The 20,730-nt window shown below is 47.0% G+C and overlaps 1 protein-coding gene across 1 annotated transcript in view; it reads right to left on the bottom strand.

Moving 5' to 3' along the window:
* The window catches only part of NXF1 (nuclear RNA export factor 1), a 29,268-nt gene that overhangs the window by 2,143 nt on the left and 6,395 nt on the right, over positions 1–20,730 (bottom strand). The window contains exons 4-20 of the mRNA XM_015416846.1: positions 19,654–19,737; positions 18,142–18,246; positions 17,838–17,918; positions 16,353–16,422; positions 15,981–16,069; positions 14,795–14,902; positions 14,580–14,689; positions 11,619–11,655; positions 11,447–11,515; positions 11,221–11,276; positions 9,660–9,770; positions 8,784–8,842; positions 4,123–4,238; positions 3,488–3,530; positions 3,292–3,364; positions 1,312–1,494; positions 1,131–1,191 (exon numbers count right to left, since the gene is read on the bottom strand). Of these exons, the coding sequence (XP_015272332.1) occupies positions 1,131–1,191; positions 1,312–1,494; positions 3,292–3,364; positions 3,488–3,530; positions 4,123–4,238; positions 8,784–8,842; positions 9,660–9,770; positions 11,221–11,276; positions 11,447–11,515; positions 11,619–11,655; positions 14,580–14,689; positions 14,795–14,902; positions 15,981–16,069; positions 16,353–16,422; positions 17,838–17,918; positions 18,142–18,246; positions 19,654–19,737 (1,455 nt within the window). The remainder of the gene's footprint in view (positions 1–1,130; positions 1,192–1,311; positions 1,495–3,291; positions 3,365–3,487; positions 3,531–4,122; positions 4,239–8,783; positions 8,843–9,659; positions 9,771–11,220; positions 11,277–11,446; positions 11,516–11,618; positions 11,656–14,579; positions 14,690–14,794; positions 14,903–15,980; positions 16,070–16,352; positions 16,423–17,837; positions 17,919–18,141; positions 18,247–19,653; positions 19,738–20,730) is intronic.

Here is a 20,730-nt window from a genome sequence, read left to right as displayed (position 1 = left end):
CACCTCAAACTCCCCCCCCCCGCAAGGCAGTTGGAATTTTCAGTTGCATAACATACCTCATAGGGGAGAGGAGAATGGGTAACAATGGTTACCACTCTCCAGGTGAGGGCTACAGATAACTCAAACATACAAATGCTCTTCAGGTAGCAGAGATCAGTCCCTCTGGAGAAAACAGTGGACTCTGTCATTAAACCCTGCTGAGGTCGCCACAGGAAACTGACACTGTTTGCCCAAAGCCAGAGCACTCTCCCAGAGCCTTTCTAGATCCCGTTGTATTTATTTCCACAACGGGCATTAATTCTAGTATATATATAACCCCCTAAGTTCTCTGGAAACAGGGCAGCATAAAAAGGGACAAAAAGCCTAGAAACCTGGGATCCAGAACCTGAAAAGGTTAGTCAAATAGAAAAGAGGACCAACAATAAAAAGGGGACAGATAAATACAAAAAGCCATTCAGAGATGTCGTCCCCCCCCCCCAACCCAAGAACATCATGCTTTGGCCATCTCACCCAAAATGTCCATTCTTTGAGGCAGGGTTTGGTCTCCACCTCTTAAGAAGGGCTGTGACTCCCAGAAGTTTTATTTTTAAAATGCTTGGTTTATTTATTCATTTATTTATTTGATTTATATCCTGCCTTCCCCGTGAAGGCAGGCTCAGGGCGGCTTACAGTCATATATATAAAAAATACATTATACAAATATTAAAACAGGCCCTGCAGAACTGCAGAATGTCCCGGAGGGCCCTGATGGCCTCCGGGAGCTCATTCCACCAGTGTGGGGCTGCCACAGAAAAGGCCTTGTCACCGCTAGCCTGGCTTCTTTAGGGCCCAGAAGGGCCAGGCTGTCCCTCAGGTAAGCAGGTCCCTGACCATATAGGGCTTTAAAGATCAAAACCAGCACCTTGAACCGAATCCGGTATGCTATTGGCAGCCAGTAAGGCTCGTACAGCATTTACAGCTTTCTGTCGGTGGTAGCACTGAGACTACCTAGTGCACACCTCAGACTCTTGTGTCCTGCTCCATCGAAGTCAAACACTTGAGTGAGGAAACTGGCCTACAAACGGGGAAACTGTGGCCCACAGTCAGCTGGAGAGGGACTGGTGGTGGCAGATCTAGGCAACGGCACTCACCTTGAGCTGGGTGAACACGCGGGCGGCATGAGCATAGTCCCAATCATTGTCTGAGAGGCACCTGCGAATGGAGAGGGGGAGAGGTCAGCAGGGCGGTGAGGAGGAGTCCAGCGGGGAGGGCACCCGAGCCCCATTCTGCAGCATTCCACACACACCCCACCCCATTCCCAGCAAGACTTACTTCTGAGACCACTCCAGGTTCATGCCAGACTGCAGCGAGAAATTCTGCAACATTTCCTGCTGCTCTGCGGAGAGTGTGGGCACGGGACTAGAAGAGGGGGTGGGTGCTGGCATGACGAAAGCCTTGCGGATTTCCTCATTGGTGGCCTTGCGGATAAACAGCTGGTCATTAACAATGCACAGCCTGCACACAAGAGAAGACTCGGGATTACTACTGAGAAGAGTGGAAGTCGATGGCACTGCTTGGTTGGCTGGCTGATAGGGGGGGAAGACATCAAGACCGGGTGGCCAGAATTCCACCCACCTGCTCTCTACACACTCTCAGTCGGAGCCTGTATATGATATCGGCGCTGAGAGGCTGGCAAACAAGGGTAAGACCTAGATGGGAAGCTGTGTTTGCCTGTCTGTAGCAGTACAAAAGAACAAGAGTCCAGTAGCGCCTTAAAAGACTAACAAAATTTGTGGCAGGGTGGGAGTTTCTGTGCGTGAGCAGTGGCTCACGAACGCTCCTACCCTGCCACAGATTTTGTTAGTCTTCTGAGGCGCTACTGGACTCTTGCTCTTATCCCCTTTTCTGTTCACGGACACAACATCCTGAATAACCCTAACCCGCAGAATACGTCTGAAGAGTTTTCTTCTAAAGGATTTTATTTTAATCTTTTCTACTGGACTCTTGCTCTTTTCCTAAGGGGAAGCTCTGTCAGCTCTCCTCGCCTCCTGAAGCTGCTTCCTCAAGCACTGCAGAATGCCCTGGTGGGAAGAGAAGCTTCGCATCTGCCTTTCCAGAGAGAGAGGGCCGTTGGGAAGAGTGGCTTTAAAAAAAAAAAAAAGGCTATAAGCGCTAAAAAAAATGCATTCAGCCCACGTTCTGAAGAGAGGGCTTAAAACCCTAGGGGACCACCCGTATGGTGCTCCTTGCCCAAAATGTGATTGGAAGGGTACTAGGAAAGAAAGGGGCAGTCCAGAGTCCTGGCTTCAGGACTGAATAGGAGGCTTTGTGCATCTCAGGAGCGGGTTGGCTTCACAGGTCTGTTGTACGATCCACTGACTCTCAACCCGTCATCTCTGTCGCCTATCCGTGCGTTGAAAATTTACGAAACAGAAGTGCACACCCAGGATCTCTTAAGGAGTTAGGTTTTATCAGTAAGTGATCTGGAGTCTGCCCTCTTGCTTAAGAACTTAGGACGTGCCTTGTGGAACCAAGCCGAGTTCACCTAACCCAACATTATTTGCCTCAGTCCCGGCAACCTGCAGGCACCAGCTGGCTCAGCAGAAACAGGCTAAGGGACCAAGATCTCCTCCCTGCCCACAAAAAAACTGTATACACAAATTTTTCAGGAGAGTCAAATGAGTTCCTTTTGCAGAAACTAAAGGGGTGGGCTGAAGAGGATGGTTTAGGCACAGAGCAGGGACTCCCAACCTTTTTTGAGCCTGTGGGGACCTTTAGGATTCTGACACAAGGGCGGAGAGTGCAACTATAAAATGGCTGCAGCAGGAGGTGGAGCCAACCACAAAATGGCCACCACAGGAAGTGAGGCCACATACAAAGGAAGCCCAGGTGCGGGGCAGAAGAGAGATAATTTAAAAAATACATTGGGAAAGAGGGCCAGGAGAAAATAAAACAAACTGTGGTGGCAGCTGCCGCTGAAGCAATGTTATTTTAATCAATGTAGCCTATCAGATCATCCGTGGCCAATCAGAAGCCCTCCTGGGCAAGAGCACCACCTGGCCCCACCGACTTTCTAAAAACACTTTCATGGGCACCAAGAAAGGTGTTGGCAGGTACCACAGTGCCCACAGATACCTTGGTGGGGGACTCTTCTCATATAACCACCTGGACTTGAGGAAGTCAGACTTGCCCAACTCCTGACAGGCAGAACAGTCCTCTTTCCACCACTCTCCAAATGCTCTACAACCTGACCTCTTTCTTGTTAGCAGCCACATTCTGATCTGCCCATGCCCCGAAGGCTCATTTCTTTACCCGTTGTTGCTGGCAGGCACAGCAATGAACACGCGTGTGAATGCCCGCATCGACTCCCGATTCTTGCCATCCACTGTAGGGGGGGAAAAAACAACAGCAAACAGAACAGAGGTGAAGGAGGGGGTCTAGCAGAGCACGCATGCGCTGGCCACGCTGCAAGATATGGGAGCGCAGGGGGCTCTGAGGGCACACTCACCTTCCTTAAAGACCCCGCTGAGCGTGAAACACAGTAGTGTGCTCTGCAAAGAGAAGGAACAGTGTCAAAGATGACAGCTCATGAAAGCAACCCTGTAGGAGTTATACTAGGGTTGTCAGGCCATCATCTGGTACCCCTGGGGGGCTTGGAGGTAGGGCAAGGAGTGGAAGTGACACCGATGCACTGCCTGACATCATTTCCACCTTCCACATTTTCCTGGCAGGCTTGGAGTGGGAGGGATGGCTGGATTACCGGAAGGCTGCCTGCCCAAAGCAGGCAAATGGTTAGCCTAGGTTACGCAGTGATACATTCAATAAGCCAATACTAGCTAAGTGTATTTGTGTGTAATATGCCCTTTTTGGTAGTTGTTTGACAGCTTTTCTTTAACTGATCAAGTTACTATAAATCAGACACTAAAACACACACTATTCTAGTAAAGTTTTCTAGCTGCGGAATTCTGAGAATGTGAGTGCACATTTTTGATGCACTGCAGAACTGGAAGTTTATCTGGCCTCCTCATCACCTACCAGTGATACTAAATTCTTCCCCCCGCACCTGACACATGTATTCTCTTCCCCCCACCTTACATCTACAGTCCTTGCTGGACAGTCCCCACTCAGCCAACCCCTTCTCACCGTTTGCACACAGACGTCCACCACGAAGGAGTTGATGTCATGTTGAGTCTTGGGCAGCTCGTTGAGGAAGGCCACAACATTCAGCCGCGTGTGCTTCAGAAGCCTGAAACGCATGGCTGGGGGGGGGGAGAGGGGGAGAGTGAGAAGGGATTGATCATTCCTAACTACGTCCTAAGATCCCATAATCGTAGTTCTACATCAAGGCTTGGCAACTGCCCTACTAGATGTCTTATTTACTGTGTATATGTTGTTTTAAGCCATTCCTCATTCGGTTAAGTGTTTTTCTTTTTTTAATCTGTGGCCCTGGAAACACTACACACAGTGCCCCTTGTTTGGCCTTAACAGCAGGGAAGGTTCATGAAACCAGACAAAGCTTATAGGGAATGCTGTTGTGGAAGCGATGAGGCACAGCGACAGTCATCGTGAACCTTATTAAAGAAACATGACATGTAAGAACATCCCTACTGGTCCAGGAAACAAGGGACACTCTGCTATACCAGCAACCCTTATAATCAGCATTAATTACAACATGGAAGCTGTTGTGGCAGGTATGATAAACCCTCTAGGGCACAAGTTTCAAGCATTCTAAGGATTTATATGTTGTTTTAAGCCATTCCTCATTCGGTTAAGTGTTTTTCTTTTTTTAATCTGTGGCCCTGGAAACACGACACACAGTGCCCCTTGTTTGGCCTTAACAGCAGGGAAGGTTCATGAAATGGAGGTACAGAAATCAGACAAAGCTTATAGGGAATGTTGTTGTGGAAGCGATGAGGCACAGCAACAGTCATCGTGAACCTTATTAAAGAAACATGACATGTAAGAACATCCCTACTGGTCCAGGAAACAAGGGACACTCTGCTATACCAGCAACCCTTATAATCAGCATTAATTACAACATGGAAGCTGTTGTGGCAGGTATGATAAACCCTCTAGGGCACAAGTTTCAAGCATTCTAAGGATGTAAGTAGTCCTGGTGAATCTTACTGCTGGATGAGTAACAACAACAACAAAAAGGCAGTGCATGTTGATCTGGGTTTTTTAATAATATTTTGCCATATTCATATCATAGTGGATCTTCACGTTTGAAGACCAAATATTTTGTAGTCTCTTGGTCTAAAGCCAGAAACCAGAAGGTACAACTGGTCACTTGCCAGTCAAAAAAAAAAGGGATCCAGGACACTGAACTTAAGGAATGTCAAGTACACAAGCTCTATTATTTAATCAAAGTTTTAAATTACACGAGGACAGTATTTGCTAAATTCTAACCCTATTCTAGCACAAGCCATTGTTATGAAGAAACCAAAAGCTTTCCCTCAGTCATGCACCAACCAAAGGTACCTTTGGAAGAAAGGAAACATAAAAAAGAATTATTCCCCTAGATTAGCCTTTCCACAGAGTTGCAGATTAATATGTTAATATGTACAGATGCTGGTCGACAAAAAAACCCAAATCCATTGTTTAAGAAATACCCTTATCTGTTATTGCACCGTTTGTAAATAAAAGGATCACAATCATGAAGTCAGTAAATTAGGCAAGCTGATCTAAGGCCAAACAGAGTCCAGACATGATGACTGGTCAGTGTGACCAATCTCTACAGACTAACTTCCCCTCAATAGTTTGCATTCAAATGCTTACCTAATGGCCTCAATAAACCTGGAGCTACTTTTAATTCTTGTGTGAATACCTTTGTTCTCCCTTCATGAACTATTAAATCTGCAGACCTTAGTCCAGGCAATGCTCTCCAGTGAGATTATACCGGGTGTTGCGACTTTCAGGAGAATGCATGACCAAGCGATGGAAGTCACCAGCTGATTTAGTGCTCACATCTCCTTACCTCTTTCTCCTATACCAACATCCCAAAGAGGCCCGGGTACTGTCCATCACTGCCAGGGTGTGTCCAGTACCCCCCCCCCCAACTGAGAAGGGTTCTTACGCGTAAGCCTCAGACAATCCAAGTGATCACAGGCATGGATGTACAGGGAGGCAGAGCTCACTGTGTTGATGAAGAAGCCCCACCCCCGGAAGTAATATACAGCAGCATCGACTAACTGGTACCGAGGACAACTCAGTTAGTGCTCCTGTCGTTCCAAGTCCAGCTACCAGGTCCAAAAAAAAAAATCTGATCCCTGCAGACATCTCCTTTGCAAAGGCCAATGCAAACCAAAATGGGTTGTTCAAATGGACAGCACATCAACAAGGTGTTCCTGTCAAAGCAGCATGGGGTTGGGCGGAATTATAAAGCTAAGGACGATCAGCAGGCAGGAACTAGAGGGAACTCTGTCCTTGTTCCCTCTGTTTTCAAAACTGTTTCAACCACAAAAGGTCAATTCTTTGTTTCTTTCTATCCCTTTCTGAGATAGATCAAGATGGGTAGCCGTATGTAGCAGCAGGAAAAAAGCAAGAGTCCAGCAGCACCTTAAAGATTAAAAAAAATGTGGCAGGGGAGGAGCTTTCGTGAGACATGGCTCACTTCCTCAGATTCCTTTATCTGAAGTTAGCAGTGACTCACAAAAGCTCATACCCGGCCACAAATTTTGTTGGTCTTTACAGTGCTGCTGGACTCTTGCTCTTATCCCCTTTTTGTTTGCGGACGCAAGGGTCTTGAACAACCCTAACCATAGAATAACGGCATACTTCTTCTAAAGAATTTTAATTTTACTTCAAAGGGTCAATTCTGCTGTTTTCCCTCAAGTCCCTGTATAAATGGTTTGTCTATCCTCCTGGCTAACTTCCCCAGCTGAAACCAGCCCTAGTATATCGTGCTCTTCAGATGCTGATACTTCTTCTGAACGACTGAAGTACAAAAGCTTATTGTGCTTCTGGCACTTTTCACCACAGCCGTTCCCTTCTCTTGGGTGCATCTAGGATACGGCAGCTTTGGTGCCCAGCTGAGGAAATAGCTGGAAACGGAGGCCATGTGTAGTGCTGCAATTGGACATAATATTCCTTCACACCATACCATAGGGGGAAGGAGATGTGCAGTTGCGGCCAACCACCGAATAGAAACGTCCAAATAACGGCTGACGATGAAGAGATCGAATGTGTGGAAGAATTCAATTTCTTAGGATCACAGACCAACCAAAATGGTGAATGCAGTTCCAGAAATAAAACATCTAATCACGCTGGGTCGCACAGCAATGATGAGCATGAATCGAATATGGAAGAGCAAGGACATCAGCCTAGCAACCAAATGCAGATTTGTCTGTGCTATTGTGTTCCCCATAGCAACCTATGGCTCTGAAAGTTGGACCAGGAAGAAGCAAAACAGGAGGAAAATTGACTCATTTGAGCTGTGGTGCTGGAGAAGGCTCCTGCACATTCTTTGGACAGCAAAGGTGACAAACAAACAGGCTCTGGAGCGCTTAAAACCAGACATGCCATTGGAAGGAAAAATCACAAAACTGCTACAGACTTATTTTGGCTGCGTCATGTGGAAAGAACTCACTAGAAAAAGCAATTATGCTTGGATTGGTTAGCCACCAAAGAACATGGTAGCTAGATACCATAAAAGTCAACACTAGCCTGAGCATTATCCCCTTTTTGTTTGCGGACGCAAGGGTCTTGAACAACCCTAACCATAGAATAACGGCATACTTCTTCTAAAGAATTTTAATTTTACTTCAAAGGGTCAATTCTGCTGTTTTCCCTCAAGTCCCTGTATAAATGGTTTGTCTATCCTCCTGGCTAACTTCCCTAGCTGAAACCAGCCCTAGTATATCGTGCTCTTCAGATGCTGATACTTCTTCTGAACGACTGAAGTACAAAAGCTTATTGTGCTTCTGGCACTTTTCACCACAGCCGTTCCCTTCTCTTGGGTGCATCTAGGATACGGCAGCTTTGGTGCCCAGCTGAGGAAATAGCTGGAAACGGAGGCCATGTGTAGTGCTGCAATTGGACATAATATTCCTTCACACTGTACCATAGGGGGAAGGAGATGTGCAGTTGCGGCCAACCACCGAATAGAAACGTCCAAATAACGGCTGACGATGAAGAGATCGAATGTGTGGAAGAATTCAATTTCTTAGGATCACAGACCAACCAAAATGGTGAATGCAGTTCCAGAAATAAAACATCTAATCACGCTGGGTCGCACAGCAATGATGAGCATGAATCGAATATGGAAGAGCAAGGACATCAGCCTAGCAACCAAATGCAGATTTGTCTGTGCTATTGTGTTCCCCATAGCAACCTATGGCTCTGAAAGTTGGACCAGGAAGAAGCAAGACAGGAGGAAAATTGACTCATTTGAGCTGTGGTGCTGGAGAAGGCTCCTGCACATTCTTTGGACAGCAAAGGTGACAAACAAACAGGCTCTGGAGCGCTTAAAACCAGACATGCCATTGGAAGGAAAAATCACAAAACTGCTACAGACTTATTTTGGCTGCGTCATGCGGAAAGAACTCACTAGAAAAAGCAATTATGCTTGGATTGGTTAGCCACCAAAGAACATGGTAGCTAGATACCATAAAAGTCAACACTAGCCTGAGCATGGAACGACTCAAAGAAACAGTACAAGATTGGAAAAAGTGGAGAGAGCTGGCCCGTAGAATCGCCAAGAGCTGAACACAACTGAATGGCTAACAACAACACTGCCTAAGAGCCTGAGCCAACATCCATCCAACAGCACCACCCCTCCTTTTCGGCCATTTATGATTACTCACCGGGATCTTTAAGTCTTTTCACGTTCCTACTGTTCTTGAAGTATTCACCCAAAGGGCTCCTGGGGGGGGGGGGGCACACAAAATCCAATTAAGGTAGCTCAAGACTTTCCAGAAATGCATAAGAGAACAGAATGTTTGCAGAATTTCAAAGGGCCACAGCATCTACTCACTCTGCCCCCATCCCCCCCCCCTTTAGCCTGTTTAAAAATGTGCAGGGAGGGTGCATCACGCCCTTCCAACAATCCAAGTACTGGATTTGGTTAGAGATTACCCAGGGTCAAATCCCTGTCCGGCCCCCTCACTTTTGACCTTTAGGAGCCAGCCGAATAGTTTTATTCACAGTGGCTTTTGATTAGCCTTTGTTCTTCTCCCTACCAGCAGTACTAAATTGTTGGTTTTAATTTGTGGTTGGTTTGTTTTCGATGTATCTAATTGTGTTTTTATTGTAAGCTGCCTTGATTTCCTCTAGGGTAGATATGTGGCTGTCTTGACCTGGATAGCCCAGGCTAGCCCAATCTCTTCACTTCTTGGAAGCTAAACAGAGTCGGACCTGGTTAGTATTTGGATGGGAGACCAGCATGGAAGCCCAGGGCTGCTACCCAGAGGCAGGCAAAGGCAGACCACTTCTGCTCGTCTCTTGCCTTGAAGACCCCGTGCGACAAGTGTCACCACAAGATGGCTGTGACTTGATGGCACCTTCCACCCCACCCCAAAGCTGGAAAAGCCCTGGCCTGGATGGCCCCGGCCTGTCCTGATCTCATCAGTCCTGGGAAAGTAAGTTCAGTGTGATGCCAGAAAAACCCAGTTTACCACCGTACTTTATGCATGCCTTTCCCCTCCCAATGTTAAAGAATAAAACTACAGATGCCAGTTTACCTTCCTGGATTATTCTGTATCGAAACGGGAATGCTCAGGGAGCAGCAGGCCCCATCATGGTAGGCATCCAATAACCCTTGCCGGTCCCCAGAGTCATAGATAGCGTAGTATCTGTGAGAGAACTCAAGTGTTACTGAGCAAAATAGGACAGAAGAGATACCCATGCCTTAGGCCTATTTCTCAATGAAGCCTGAGCCGCATTAGCCCAGACTGCAGGTGATGGCTCATACAGCAGAATGCTTCCACATTGGGGGGGGGGGGGAGATGAACCCTGCGCATTAAGATCTAGCACATCAGGGAGAAGGTCAAACTGGAATCTTCCTTGCTCTAAAAATGTTACATTAAAGAACACACATACACACACCCATCTTGGGTGTGTTGAACCACACAAGCTCCTCACCAACAATCTGAAGCAGTACAGCCCAGAAAAGGTCACCATCTTGGTGAGGACAAAACAGACCCAAGATCGTCATCTCGCACCCCAGTGGAACGGTACAGAAAAGATCGATTTCTGGATCTAGCCATTCATACCCTCTTTCCCCTTCTACATCCTGGTGGGATGAAGTTTCATAGAAATCAATCATACTTTGAAAAATGAGTACCAAGAGACCACTGCCCAGCCTCACGCATCAGATACACGCACTGCAGAAAAGATGTCTGCAGAGCAAATAGCCCCAGATAATTCAGAAGAGGTAGCTCAGTGAGGCACGTCCAAGAAAAGGCTGAATAGCCAAAGGTCTGTAACTAACATGATTGTGGTGAAGGTCAGAGGAGAAATTTCCTTCCTAGAATAAGGAAATTTCCTTCCTTAAATAAAATCTTAGCCACTTGCTAGGTATTCTCAGCACAAATTGTATTGGAATGCAGCTCAAGACATTTCCTTCCTAGACCTTAAATAAAGTCTTAGCCACTTGCTAGGTATTCCCAGCACAAATTGTATTGGAATGCAGCTCAGTTCTACCCAGTAACCATCTTTTCTCTCTCTATGAAGTTCAAGCTTAAAACCCAAAGTCATTCCCCCCTCTATTTTTCTCTCTCAACATCTTTCCCTGACATTAGGAAAGGACACAGACTCAGTAGCAGAGCACATATTGGCATGCTAAGGAGCCTTTAACTGCTAGAAGGTGGCCTGTAAAAGACCTTGGGCCTGAGACCCTGGATAGCAGCTGCCTGCCAAAGCAGATCTCATTGGGTTACATGGACCAGTGCTCCAATGCAGTGAAAGGAATCCTCTAATAACACACTTGCATACACAGAAGAAGAGCTGTGGCTTAGTGTGGCAGAACACGCACTCTGCATGGAGAAAGTTCCAGGTTCAAACTACTTTAAATGACTCTCTGGTAGAAGGAGTTGGGAGAGACTTTTCTCTGCAAGATTCTATAGACAGCCTCTGCCTGTCAAGAGCAGACAATGCTAAGTCAGAAAGACTGAGAGTATAGGGCATATTTAAATAACTACAACCCTCGGCAAGGCCTGGTTGGGTTTTTTTTTGGGGGGGGGGGCAATCTATAGCACCATATTACTTAAGAGATACTATTAACAAAGCAATGACTATACATACTGCTGCAGAAATCGGAGAATCAGCACCTTCAGGTCGTCCGAAGGAAAATAGCTGCCCTGGATGAGAAAGAGAAGACACCTGTTAACCGTAGTCACATTGATAAAGCAGTGCTGTGGCAAACAGCCTTCCAACTCTAAGCCTCGTGATCTGAAGCAAGAGCTCAAAGAGACTCCGCGAACTGGGTGCAAGCTGCCCTTGCCCCCCACCTTTCTAGGTGGTTCTGTACCTTGCAGTCGGGCAGCGTAGTAGGTGCTTCTACATCAAAGGCAATGGGAGGGGGCAGTTCGTGACCATCCTGCAGAGGAGAGAAGCAGAGGAATAAGGCAAGAACCCTGTCAGACGTGAAGAGATGAGCCCGGACCCCACACTCCCCCATAAGAACTGACAGGTCTACTCACCAGCCTCAGCAGCTTCGGAAACCGTTCCCGGACAGCGCTGCCAGAACAGAAACAAGAGTGAAGCGAAGCAGTTTTATGGGCCGGGGGGGGGGGCTGCCCCCCACCCCCCCATCCACCACCTGTCTTGATGGCCCCTCTCTTCCGCTGTCATTGTCTCCGTAACCCAGGGAGCCCTATTTCAGCTAAGTCCCCGCATGGCCTCTGCCCTCTCTACCTGCTTGCACCTCCTGCAAATGCAGGCGTACTTACCCCCTCCCCCTTTAAAGCCAGGAAGGTAAGGCTCACAATAAGAACCTTCAACTATGCTCAAAGGATGGGGGAATTAAAAATTATTACTCCGGGCCAGGCAGATGGAAGCCCTTCTTTCTATTTAACTGCCCCCCCACCCCCTGGTAATTAGGCCAGGCAGCCTGAACAGCCTGATCTCATCAGAGCTTTGAAGTTAAGCAGGTTCAGCCATGGTTAGTTCTTGGATGGAAGACCACCAAGGAAGACTGGGGTTGCTATGCTGAGGAAGGCAATGGGAAACCACCTCTGCTTGTCTCTTGCCTTGAAAACCCCAAGGTCCTGGGGTTGCCATGAGTCAGTTGCGACTTGATGGCACAATTATATTGTCATCACAGAGGCCATGCCATCTCTCGACTTCCAAGTCCCCGATATACTACAGAAAACGTTCTTTAAGGAACGGAAAATGATTTCAATTCACTGTTTTTAAATATAGGTGTAGAGAAACACCACATAAAGCTATGTAATGGTGGTATTACTCACCAGAATATCTACGGAAACCCCAACAAAAGGCTGTCAATTTGAATTGTTCTTGGGAAGCCTAAGAAACTTACATGCACAAGCATTTTAAACAAGGCCCACAAAATGTGTGCGCAAAGCCCAGCAGTGATTTGTATAGCTGCACATATAACTAACTTTAGGAGTGACTTCTTTGGGCATTAGCTATGAAAGCAACACGACAAGAGTCACTTGAGAAGTATGATCATTAAGATCAGGTAACTTTTACAATCAGTGTTAGAGAGCTGCGTGACTCCTTTTGTTTCCATTTCTCCATACGTTACTATTTAACCTGACAGTCACTGCTGCAGAAACAATAGAGTCAATGTTCCTTTACCGAAACATGCAGCTCTGGACTTTGAAGAAGTCTGTCAGTGTTAAAATTGCAATTTTGTCCCCATGAAGAGGTCAAGGACAGTGGTGAGAGCCCGTCCGTTTCCAAGCATTTAGCAGGTAACAGCCCTTTGCTTGCCGAGCAAAAAATTAAAGTCTTACATAAAGCCTTGCAATTAAATTGTGCTTTTCCCACGGTAGTTTTACACATGCACATGGGTATGAGCTGCAGAAGACCACTCTGCTGAAGGGCTCCCTCGGCTCTGCACTACACTTACCTGAGTTCGTACTCACCCGCACAGCTCATTTATAGGAGAGGTGCTCCACAGAGGCAAGAGGGCATGGGTGGGGAATAGGAAGTAGGGGGAGTGGATAAGGATTCCCATTGGTCGTGGAGATGCCTGAGCCAACATCCTGGTACCCAACTTAAAACAGCTTGGGGAGGGTTCCTGCATCAAGGCCCAAATCTAATTAATGACTGAGGAAGAAGGGGGGGGGGGGGGGAGAAGCAAGGGTCGCAACAGACTGAAGGAAACAAAGAGGAAAGGCCTGGAAGCCCCTCCCTACCAATGCACAGCCTCAACCAGTCTTGGTGTCACCCCTGCCGCTCCCACCTCCTTGCAGAACACAGGTGCCTGCCTACGCCCACAAGGCGCCAAGAGAAATGAGGTTTGTTTCCACTTGCAGTGAGCATGAGAAAGACCTTCTTTGCAAAGAGCGCATTGCTTCAATCAGCAGCTGCGGCATCCCAGAGTCGGCACTGTCACTGCCCCCCCGTCATCAAGAAGCACAGAAATCAGCATCAAGGCTGTCCAAGGACAAGCGTGTAAGCAAGGCAGCTGTCCCTTGTCCGCCGGCTTCCTCAGAGGTGGAGGAAGGGCTTTTGTTTGGCCACTGTTATGACTGTGCCTTTCTTAGGTTGTTCCTCCCTTGAGGAATCTTACCCGTCTTTGGCTAACCAGCCCTCTGCACAGGCCAAACACACCAGGACTGCCCCAGCATCTGGCAGCTCACGTTCAACTCCAACAGAAACACGCTGCGTGCCCTGGCACAACACGGTACTTCTTGGAACGGCACGGAGGGGCTCTCATTAGACATGTGACAGGTGAGGCCCACAAGAAGGCGATGTGGCATGGCAGGCTTCAATGGGGCAGGGGTGGGAGATGCAGGAGGCGGCTAGACAGAATGGAAAAGACTGTGCATTGTGAGGTCCTAGAGCCCAGGGGGAGCTAAAAGCAAAGTGTAGTGCGGGCAGAGTGGACAGTGGAAGGAAGCAGCTAGAGGCCCCTTTGAAGATGATGAACTCGAGCAGAAGCACAGCTAGATTCGAGTCCAGCAGCACCTCAGACACCCACAAGATTTGCAGGATGCGAGCTTTTGAGAGTCAAAGCTCCCCTCTTCAGGCAGAAGTAGCAAGACTGTGCAAGGAAGGGAAGCAAGACTGGAGGGAATACGGGAGGTCACTTGAAAACCAAACTTTAGCTGTTAATTTCATAATGTTATTACGGGGGATTTGCATGGCAGGAGGGCTGGGCAGCGCTCCGATCGAGCTGAAACAAAATAATCATCAGAGGCATCACAATAAGGATTCGGGAACGCAGAGACTCTTCAGGGGAGACTTTGCCATGGCAGAGGTAGACGGTGCTACATACAGAGATTGAGTAGATCAACCAGGTGGCCCTGGGTGGGTCAAAACCTCTTGATAAGGAGGCAGCTCGTCTCTACGGAGTCCTATTTGCCCCATGGGCAAACAAGGGGCCAAATAAATGCAAGTGGGGATGGGAGGGCGGAATGGAGGGGTGCCCTGCCACAGCCAGCCAGGGCAGCCCCGCGGCTGCCCCTCACCTGATATAGGTGGACTGGTCCCGGAAGTTATCACACAGCGGATTGTTGTCCAGCCACAGTTCCTCAAGCTTTAACGTTTTCAACTTGTCCAGATCACGGTCCGTCTTCAACTGGAGGCAGTTGGAGGAGGTGGGGGGGAAAAACCAGCATAGAGTCAGAAGAAAAAAATTTAAGAACAGAAGACCAGGCTGAAGACAGTGAGCACCTGGGTCTACCTGGTTGCAGGACAAATTGAGGATTTTCAGATTGGGAGCCTTCTCGGCAATTTCGGCCATATCATCCAGCCGGTAGAGCTTGTTGTCGCTCAGGTTGAGAGAGAGAAGCTGCAAAGAAGCAGATGCAAGTGAGGCGGGCGTTCAAAGGGGAAAGGCGCTCCATTTTTTTAAAGCAAGGCAAATTTTAAGTGTCTCTAAACAGAACCTAGCGTCACAGACACAAAATACTCAATGTAGCAGTAGGGACGCGAATCAGGCAAAAAAGTGTAGAATATGGTTGCAAGCTTTCATTGTTGTTCAGTCGCAGGGTCAAGTTCGACTCTTCGTGACCCCATGGACCAGATCACGCCAGGCCCTCCTGTCTTTTGTCGTGCTCTGGAGTTTGCTTCATTTCATGTTTGCTGCACTGTCTAACCAAGCTTGCTCAGGCCCAAAGATGGCTGAACTAAAGAGGACCCATCACTTCAACCAAGTGTTCAAGAGAATGAGCTGCAATCCAGAAGTCTTTGGTTTAAATCTCACTTCTGCCACAAACTCACTAGACAACGGTAGGCAAACCACTCTTCTCAGCCTCTCTTGCATTTTCAGCATGGTGATGGCCTGCCTTACAGGGGTGGGGTAAAGATTGCAACACTATATAAAAGCTATATATTATCCTAATATGCATCCTTGTTTTTAACATGTCCTTTAGGTTCTCTGTTCCCTGCCACACATTGTGTGACCACCAGATTACAAGCTTTAAAATCACAGCCTCTCAATTTGGGTTCACAAAGTATTACTGATAATGCTTTTTCTCTAAAGGTGGGAAGAGAAGATTGCTATTTTGCTGGGGGTGGGGGGAGACTCAGACGGAAAACTAGTGAGATGAGGACAGAAAGCTTCAACAAAGACTACCATTGTTCAGCTCAGCCGATTCAGGTGATTTTGTTTTGGAAGCTGAGTCAAGTTTCAACCACCTAAAATCTCTATGACAACACCGAACATCAGTTTAAACTTTTTGCAAAGGGTGAACTCTCGTTTGCTGCCAACTTGGTAAAAGGGCTTCTGTTCACATGAGAACTTGGTTTTTGAGCCAAGAAAGCCAGCCGTGAAATACACAACACATGCTCAGAAATCTATGCAAGTGGGTACACAGGACACAGGGGGCCCAACAAAATCTGAAGCAGAGGGGGCAAAGACTGCTGACCTCAGGGATGTTCTCCTCAATGATGTGCAGCATAGTTTGCATACAGTTTCGGCGATGCAACACCACATCCATGTTTTGAGCCACCAGATCTGAGGAATTTAAAAACAAACCAGGCATTATCAATCTCATTTTTCTCAGCAGGACTCCCTGGAAACCCCATCCCTGGTAACACGTCTTTCCTTCACTTGCAGCTGCAATTAGAGCATTGTGATCTCTGCCAGACAAATAACCCAGATTCTGAGGACTGTCTGTACTGCATGTTTACCGGTATTGATTATGCTTTGCTTAAGTGAAGGCTGAAAGCCAAACTTCACTCCATTTTCTCAGAAAAGCAGCAGCCCTGGCTGCGAAGAAGCAACTGGATCTACCTACCTGGATCTGTCCGAAGGCTCTTCAGGTCCAGGGCCTGTTGCGAACCATCGTACCTCCTACTCATACAAAGCTGGAAACAAAAGAGAATTCATTGAGGATCACATCCTCCCCACAACAGGGGAAGTGGGAGAAGTCTGATTTTCCTTCCCTCTCCCCTGGTCTGACTGACTAAAGACCCCATTCAAGCTCTTTGAAATGCACACCAGAATCTCCGAATTTCTAAATCTCCTATTGCCCTAATCTGAGACCTACTATACCTAGAGGGCCTCTCATCATTCTCCCATTTCCACCAGGCCTTGTGGGCCTCACACTTCTCCACCCCTTATTTCACTTTCTGGAGCAGTCAGATGAACACATGAAACTGCTTCCTGCCTAACGGTCCATTTAACCCAATACTGACTCTTTTGTCTGGCAGCAGCTCCCCAGGGTCTCAGAGAACGGTTATTCCCCAATACCTGCTATTACAGCACGTGCATTTCACTTGCCCTAAAGAGTTGACATTGGCTACAGATTTGCATCAGGGCTCAATTCAAATGCTGGTTAAGACCATATGGGACCAGAGAATTTGAAGGACTGCCTATGGCTATTTGAATGTGCTCACTGCTGCTCTCATCCTTAGAATCTCTACCCTGTATGCCACCATTATCTGAAAGAAGCTAACTGGCCACACTAAGAGATTCGCCTGTCGGCTGCCTTGAGAGGTGGGCAGAGCAGCATGGAAATTAAATACCACTTTAAACAGATAACCAGCGATTGAACTCTGCCATCTTCTGAACACAAAGCACTGAGCTATTATCTGCAGCCTTCCTTTCATTTAGTCTCTTAAATGTTTGAAAACGCTCATCCTGCCATGACTCACAATTGATATCGAGCCCCAAGCATCCTTGAAGACGGCAGATCTTGCTGAAGCTACAACAAGTTTGGGTGTGGTCTGTACCTAGATGAGAAGCCACCTGAGAATGCACAGGTATGCCACTTGGAGCCCCACCCAAAGAAGAACAGTAGGCTGGTAAGTGTAACAAATAGTTTCAGGTGAGTAGCCGTGTTGGTTCTGAAGCAGCAGAGCAAAGTTTGAGTCCAGTGGCACCTTTAAGATCAACAAAGCTTTATGCTGGGTATGCTGAGTGCATGCCCACCCAGAATAAAACTTTGTTGGGTCTAAAGGTGCCACTGGACTAAAAAAATAAAATACTGGAGAAGTACAAGAGAGCAACAGACCTGACAGGATGGCAGGTGCCCCAATGAAGGAAAACAAGCTGAGTTCGGGAAGTGGTTTGTATTCCTGCATTCTCCCCATATTCTCAGTCCAAAGAACAAAGGGCTGTCCTCCAAAAGACATATAATTCCATCCCAACAGACCTCTAGAGATATGTTTCCAAACAGAACAGCACACACCCCCAACACACAAAACCCTAGAAATAACTTGCAGGCTGGCGATCAGATAGCAAAGAGATCCCAATGGCTGCTTTGGCATCTTTCACTCACCTTCAACTGCTCAATCTCTTCTGGCTTCAGTTCACGCTGGACAGTTGGTGGTGCACTCCATGCGTTTATCATTATGACCACCTGAAAAACAGGCCACCTCAAACTTAGGGAGGGCGAAGAGGGGAGTTTGCTGCAGGCCAAGCCAGCAAGGAGTGCCACAAGCCTGTGGCAGGTATGCTGCTCTGGAGGCAACCAGGACCAAATCTAGGCACAAATGATTACATGTCCCCAATCATTCTGGAATGAGCCCTCCCTCATATGTCCCCTTTTCTGTTACCCTCAACCAGGGCAGTAGTGTCCAAACCTTGTAGCCATCTGGGTCAACAATTTTTCGGGACAAGTGCTTGAGGGCATTGGCAGCAGCAGCGTCCTCAACGTAAAACACAACTCGATTGTTGGCAAAGTGAACCTGTGGGAAGAAAGCAGCGTATGTGAGATATTCTAATTTTTTTTAATGAAGAAGCTGACAGTTGAGAACTGCATATAAACATGGAACGGCTCTAAAATTGTAAGATGCGTAGGAACAGCTTACAGTAACTAAAGGTTCCCCCAGTGCCAACATTGCTGCTGATTCCACCCCCAGCACCTTTCACACACCTATCTTTGTGAGAACATAGGCGTTACTAAGGACGGGTGGGATAAAAATGCAATGGATATGTAAAATGGGCAGTTATTTCCTAGACGTTTGATAAGCAGAATACAGGTCCACCCCGATTTATTGAAATATTTATACCCCACTTTCCTCACTGTTCACAGTGACTCAAGGTGGCTTACAAAACAGTGCTAACCAAGCACTGTCCATAACTAAGAGAACAAAAATATTCAAAGACAGACACACCCAAAACACTGTGACAGCAACAGGAAAAGAGACATTGGACTCCACTGAATGCCCCTTCATACAAAAAGGCTTTATAATAATTCTGAAACAAAGCTAGCATAGCGGACCTCCTAAAGGAGATTACTGCAGAAGGCTGGGAGTACAGCCAAAAAAAAAAAGCTTTCAAGCCACAGCTGATTAAAATCAGAGGAACACAATAAAGGTAAGCTCTCAGAGCAACGAGCAGAAACCTTCAGCCAATCAGCTGCTGGGGAGCACAGGCAGGATGATGCTGTTGGGAGTCTTGCTATTTGTGGGCTTCCCAAAGGTAACCAGTTGACCCCTGTGTGGACAGAATGCCAGACTAGATGGGCCTAAGGTCTGAGCAGGGCTCTTTTTATGTTATGTTCATGTTCCTTTGAATTGTGAGATAGCCCAGTTCACAATAGTGCTGGAATGGGACGGTATTTTCCAGGTAATGGAGATGCTTCAGGGATTTTCCTGCACCCTTCCACTGTAGCAAACAGTGGCACATTTTTACCCCCTTACTCAGGACAATGTTGCCAACCAATACACTGGCCCACAGAGTGGGATAAGTGTTATAGAAGAGAAGAGATTGAATTTGTACCCTGCCCTTCACTCGGAGTCTCAGAGCGGCTTACAAACTCCTTTCCCTTCCCCTCCCCACAACAGACACCCTGTGAGGTAGGTGGGGCTGAGAGAGCTCTTTCAAGAACTGCCCTTTCAAGGACAGGTCTGACAGAACTATGGACTATGTCTTGCCCAAGGTCATCCAGCAGCATCAAGTGGAGGAGTGGGGAATCAAACCCGGTTCTCCCAGATTAGAGTCCGCTCACTTAACCACTATACCAACCTGACTCTGATAGGCACGAAGTGGTGGATGCACATAACATGGTTCCAAGTACACATGTGCTCCTCAGTTTGGTTATTAATGTGCCAGACTGTCACTTTAAGGCAGAAAGGATGAGACTCTCTTACCTCCAAAGGAATGAAGGGAACAGTGCATTGATTCTGAATGGCATTAAGAAGCCATGACTTTTCATATTTCCTCCCATAGGGAACCTGAGGACAAAACACAGAAGCAGATGAGGGCTAAAACGATGACAAAACAAACTTCTGAAGAATAGTACCTCCTAATCCAGAGGATGTTAAGGTGATGGGGAGGGCTGAGGTTTATTAATGTATCAAAGGCTAAGAAAGAAAAGGTTGTCTCTAACCCAGAAGGCATCAGTTCTGCAGCTCTGAGAGCAGAAATGTTATGACTTAGCTAGGGAAGGGGGAAGGAGACAGGTTTCTCTCTCACTTCCCCCAGCTCCTGCTTTTAAAATAGTAGGGTTATAGGAAACTGGCAAATCCTGAGCATTTAGAAAGGATGGCTGTGATTACTAAGAGCCAGCATGGGTTTCTCAAGAACAAGTCATGTCAAACTAACCTTATCTCTTTTATTGAGAAAGTTACTACCTTGCTGGATCAGGGGAATGGTGTAGACATAGTTTATCTTGATTTCAGTAAGGCTTTTGATAAAGGTTCCACACAAAACTCTTGTTGGCAAATTGGTAAAATATGGCTTGGATCCTATTTAGGTGAATCTGTAACTGGTTGACAGATTGTACTCAAAGAGGAGTGACAAGTGGAGTGCCTCAAGGATCTGTCCTGGGACCTGTTGTGTTCAACATCTTTATAAATGATTTGGATGAAGGAATAGAGGGAATGCTCATTAAATTTGCCAATGATACTAAATTGGGAGGGGTAGCAAATATGGTAGAAGACAGAGTCAAGATACATTTAGGTAAGAAAAATCAAATGCATAATTATAGGATGGAGGAGACTTGTCCTGGCAGTAGTATGTGCGAAAAGGATCTAGGGGTCTTAGTAGACCATGCACTGAACATGAGTCAGCAGTGTGATGCGGTAGCTAAAACGTCAAATGTGATTTTGGCCTGTATCAACAGAAGTATAGTGTCCAGATCACACCGAAGTGATGGTATCGCTTTACTCTGCACTGGTTAGATCTCATCTAGAGTACTGTGTTTAGTTTGGGGCACCACAATTTAA

Source organism: Gekko japonicus, unplaced genomic scaffold (genome assembly GCF_001447785.1).
Source record: "Gekko japonicus isolate JY-2015 unplaced genomic scaffold, Gekko_japonicus_V1.1 scaffold248, whole genome shotgun sequence".
Lineage (NCBI taxonomy): Eukaryota > Metazoa > Chordata > Lepidosauria > Squamata > Gekkonidae > Gekko > Gekko japonicus.
The sequence above is the reverse complement of the archived record's forward strand: the minus strand, read 5'-3'. Positions and strand labels throughout refer to the sequence as shown.